General features: G+C 44.2%; 1 protein-coding gene across 1 annotated transcript; it reads left to right on the top strand.

Annotated features, from left to right (window-relative positions):
• Positions 1-2,571: 2,571 nt before the first annotated feature.
• LOC119652520 (keratin-associated protein 19-2-like) lies at positions 2,572-3,260 on the top strand. Its single transcript, XM_038056715.1, has 2 exons — positions 2,572-2,728; positions 2,868-3,260. The coding sequence occupies exons 1-2, from the start codon at positions 2,717-2,719 to the stop codon at positions 3,132-3,134; spliced, it is 279 nt and encodes a 92-aa protein (XP_037912643.1). The 5' UTR covers positions 2,572-2,716; the 3' UTR covers positions 3,135-3,260.
• The last annotated feature ends 1,015 nt before the right edge of the window (positions 3,261-4,275 follow it).

Below are 4,275 nucleotides of genomic sequence, written 5' to 3'. Positions count from 1 at the left end.
GAAGGATCTCTGGTCAGACACTCTTCAGTCCTCCACCCTAAGAATCCCATTGTCGGTTATTAGGGTGATATCAAGGACCTCTTCCCAACCGTCACAGTTGTCGGAGCAGGGGAAGGTTTGAAGTAATAATAAAATCAAAGAATGACTCACATCTCTCGTTCATTTCCGAGCTGTCCCAAAGTGTATGCCTTGCATTGACATCGCAGCCTATCAACAGATTGGCCTTCTTTATTGCTTTGGTGTTTGTCAAATGTTGTAGTTCTTCTGGCGAAACTGCTCGGTGGTGAGCCATGTAAGCGGAGGAAATATACACGTTCTCTGCCCCCGTCTGCTCCAGCTTGACCACGACTAGGTCGCTGGAATTCAGATCCGGACACAGAAAAGCGTGCAGACTCTTCCTCGAGAGAATACATGCTCTAGGTCTGTCCTGATCAGCGTTTCCTGAGCTGTGGAATAAATTAAAATGTTTGCTTGGGAGCCTTTTGATGGTTCGGTCGCCTCCGGCAAGGGCTCCTGTATTAGAGCGATGTCGATGGGGGGTTCGTTAGTCCCCGTTGGACTGTTCATCGTCATTTCTTTCAACAACTCTTTGGCCGCATTGATTGGATCTAGGTCGTTGTCCGGTTTTGCAGAGCGAACACTTTTACCTTTGCATTCCTGACTCCGAACTGCACTTAATAGTCGACCTTTTTCAGTGCCTAGATAACAGCCCAGTCGTCTATGAGAATCCTGGGGTTTTGGAGGTGCAGGAATTGGACGAGCTTGTCCTTATCCATGCGGATCTTTGGCAACCAGATGCGAGCGACCAGTCTCCTGGAAATCTCGTAAGGAATGACTTTGAGTTTTACGCCTTCTCAGACGTCGCTGATGTTAGCCACGCACGAACCGAGAAAGTTCCTAGAGAACTGGTCTACGCAAGCTATAACGTGGAACGTCGGCTGACTGTTGCTGCGTACTTTTCTTCGGATTTGTTTAGCGTCTGAGCTCTTGCCAATTCTGCTCCGCTTCTGAGATCAATTGCATTTTAGAGCGGTGGGCTTCACCTTCTGCTCGTCTACCACGCGTTTGCTATTATATTCCTCAGGAATCGTCTGGTATTTAGGTATATTTCATCCCGCTCGTCGACAGTACCGGCCTCCTTATTCCTTGCAATCTTGCTGAGAATATGCATGCCCTTCTGATACTGGCTCTTGAGCAGGACACCAGTGGACCTTCGCTACTTAGTCGGTTTCTGGCGAGCGACGTTCTTGTCGGTTTTCACTTTTGAGCGATCCCCCGGCGTCAAGGGTTTCGGGTTAGGAGTACTATGTCTGGTACCCGCTACACCCAGTTTAACGGTAGTGGATTCCAGGCTGGAGGCCACTAATCCGTCTGCCGTCTCGCTCCAGGAGGTCCCTGCGGTTGATTTACGGCTGGAACCAAATGTACTGCTCTCGATAGCTACTGTCTCCTGACTGGATGCCAGCAGCTCGTCCTCCAATGATGCGTCTGGCATCACCCCTCTTCTTTTATCGCCTTTTTTTGGTTTTTTTTAAATTGAGTCCATGTCTGGCTGTCCCAGCCACCAGGGTAAGGGTCTTATTTGAAACTGAAGGTGCCCAAGGTATTCAGAATTCGCATACTAAAGACCAAGCTCCCCATTGGCCACGCAGCCCTCGACGTATGCTGTTCCACCTTGGCTTGGGGTCCTATTAGCACCTGCTCCAGAACAGGAAGGACGATTGAGCGATGTGGATAAAAATAGCAAAAAGAGCGTAGGTTTTGGAGTCGAAAAATGACTGCCCTGAAATCCTGATTAAGAAAAATGTCGTCTACAGCATGTCACTGAAATACAAACTGCCGAGAGTGCAAAAAATTAATAACAATTCCCAATCACGCCTGAAATCTCCTAGAAGACGTGGTAAAATATTTGATGCTCGAAAAACATTAAACTTGGTCTGTAAATAACTAGGACAAAAGCCAAAACAGGAGACACTAATTCCCATTTCAATACTCACGAAACTCAATTTATTTTACAAACGACCCTCCAAGGACCATTCCCCGAAGTCACGCCATAAATCTCCAAGAGTGATTCTGCCTCTCGCCCACCCAAAAACTTTGAAGAACTTCCACAACAATGTCATCTTTTAAAAAATTCATATCCATTACTTAACACACACCACTCGTGGTATTCCTTCGCAACAATTTACGACAATTAAGAATTCATCATGGCCTCATTTCCACGATATTACCCTATGACTACACGTTCAGCACGTACTTAATTTCTTAATGAAAGTAAAATTGCAAGAGGGTAAAAAAGTGAGTTTACAGAAGGAAGTATCGAATTTCCCACGTCTGGGCTACACCTTGCTCGTATCTGAGTCAATAGTTAGCGCCAGAAACCTGATAAGGTGTGTGTATGCTAAGTAGCTGGCTGATGGCTCAAAGGCGCTGCCAAGATAGATACGGTTTGTTTCATGAAATTACGAAAAGTATGGCAAGCGCTAAGGGAAGATCTTGGATTACAGAAGTGCTTCGGTATCTAAGACGTGCCTTACTTCTGGTGAGCGATTACCTAACGCCAATACCAAGGAGGGAGTGCGAAATCTTTCTCCGGGCATCGAAACTTGTATAAAAACTCCGGGTGAATCTGGAGAGAGCATCAAAGCGTTCACTCGTGTCTATTAATCCATTTCCTTCGTTCTACGTCTGAAATCCAATTTGATAAGCTTTCAACATGAAATTCTTGGTAATGAAATGTTGCTGAGTTTGTGGAGGATTTTTCAATCGACAACTCAAATCGCATAATCCTTATCACGGCTTAACCATAACATTGAATTAACTCAATTGGCTGAGTTCGATAACGACACGCTTATCTATTGTTACAGGTTGCATTCCTAGTCCTTTTGGCGATTGTATGCTGTACGGCTTTGGACGATGTAAGCGGAAAAAAGACCGATAAGCGAGGAGCATTCGGTCTGGGATATGGTTACCACGGACCATATTACGGAGGATATGGTGGAGGCCATGGAGGATACCATCAGGGATACGACTATCACTCCTTCTCTCATGGACACTCACACTACCCGTACCAACATGGACACTACGGATATGGCTTCCATCATCCTTATGGATACGGAAACCATTATTATTAAGTGAAATAGTTGCAGCGTAAGTGCAACGTTACAAGTTTTCTTATATTTTCCCCAAATTTTTTTTACAATTATTGTATTACCTTGAGCGTAATAAAAAGAGACATTTTATAGTCGATTACAACTGAAAAAAAAACCCAAAATGATTTTACTCATCGAACTTATGTTCGTCGGTTGATCCAAGCTTCCTTTTCATTTAGGTACTTTCTTCTCTCACCAGTGGTTAATCTGGTAACCTATCTCAAGGAAATAACGCTTGTTCTAATCAAATGTGCATTTATACAATGGGAAGACGAGGCAATTGTCAAGTATCTTACTTCAGGAATTCAGTAAAAGAAAAGGATCTTTTATCAGCATTTATCATTCATAACGCTTGAACTGGGACGTTCTGCCAAAATCTGATGGTGATCATGTTGCCCTCGTAGTCAAAACCTTAATATTTGGCCATATATGTCCCCCTGAATTGTAGCCTGTGCAGTGTCCGTGCTGACATGCGTGACACAAGCCTTTTATGTGGCAATAATTAGTACTCGCTACCCTAAGCCTAACCCTCAAAGCAAACACCACTGGAGGAACTCATAATCGCAGGAAGAACTAAGCTCAAGGTGCCAGCTCCACCACTCCGAAGCCACAACAAAGGCAGACAACAGAGGATCTTTTTTACCATACGATACCAACCAACTAGGGTCTTTCCAATCAAATGAAACCCTGGTTTATATAGAATTAGTGCTGGAATTAGCAAGTCTATACTATATCTTCACCACTAACTAGTGTTGAAGATATAACCGGTCAGTACCTAACTAGATGGCAAGATCCAGTGAGTTCCTGTCAAAACTCTGGTGTCAGATGCCTTCAGAGAACTTTTAAAAATTTTGTGCAAAAATCTAAAACATTTCGGAACAGTGCGGATCATCTCCTTGAAGAACAAAAATTTACCTTACTACATATTGTCCTAGGCCAAACCAAAGCCGTCCAACCTTGATAATTTGTTCCGTTGGTGTTCGGTCAACAAGCTAACACTGAATGTCAGCAAATGCCACTAGATACGCTATTCGCTTAAACCCTCCCCAACATCCTTTTCCTATTTCCGACCACAGCCCAGTGGAGACGAAACAGAGGCAATTTAAAGTCGTCTGCGAGGTCG

The sequence above is a fragment of the Hermetia illucens genome, chromosome 3 (genome assembly GCF_905115235.1).
Source record: "Hermetia illucens chromosome 3, iHerIll2.2.curated.20191125, whole genome shotgun sequence".
Taxonomy (NCBI): Eukaryota; Metazoa; Arthropoda; class Insecta; order Diptera; family Stratiomyidae; genus Hermetia; species Hermetia illucens.
This window is presented reverse-complemented; position numbering and strand designations above follow the sequence as displayed.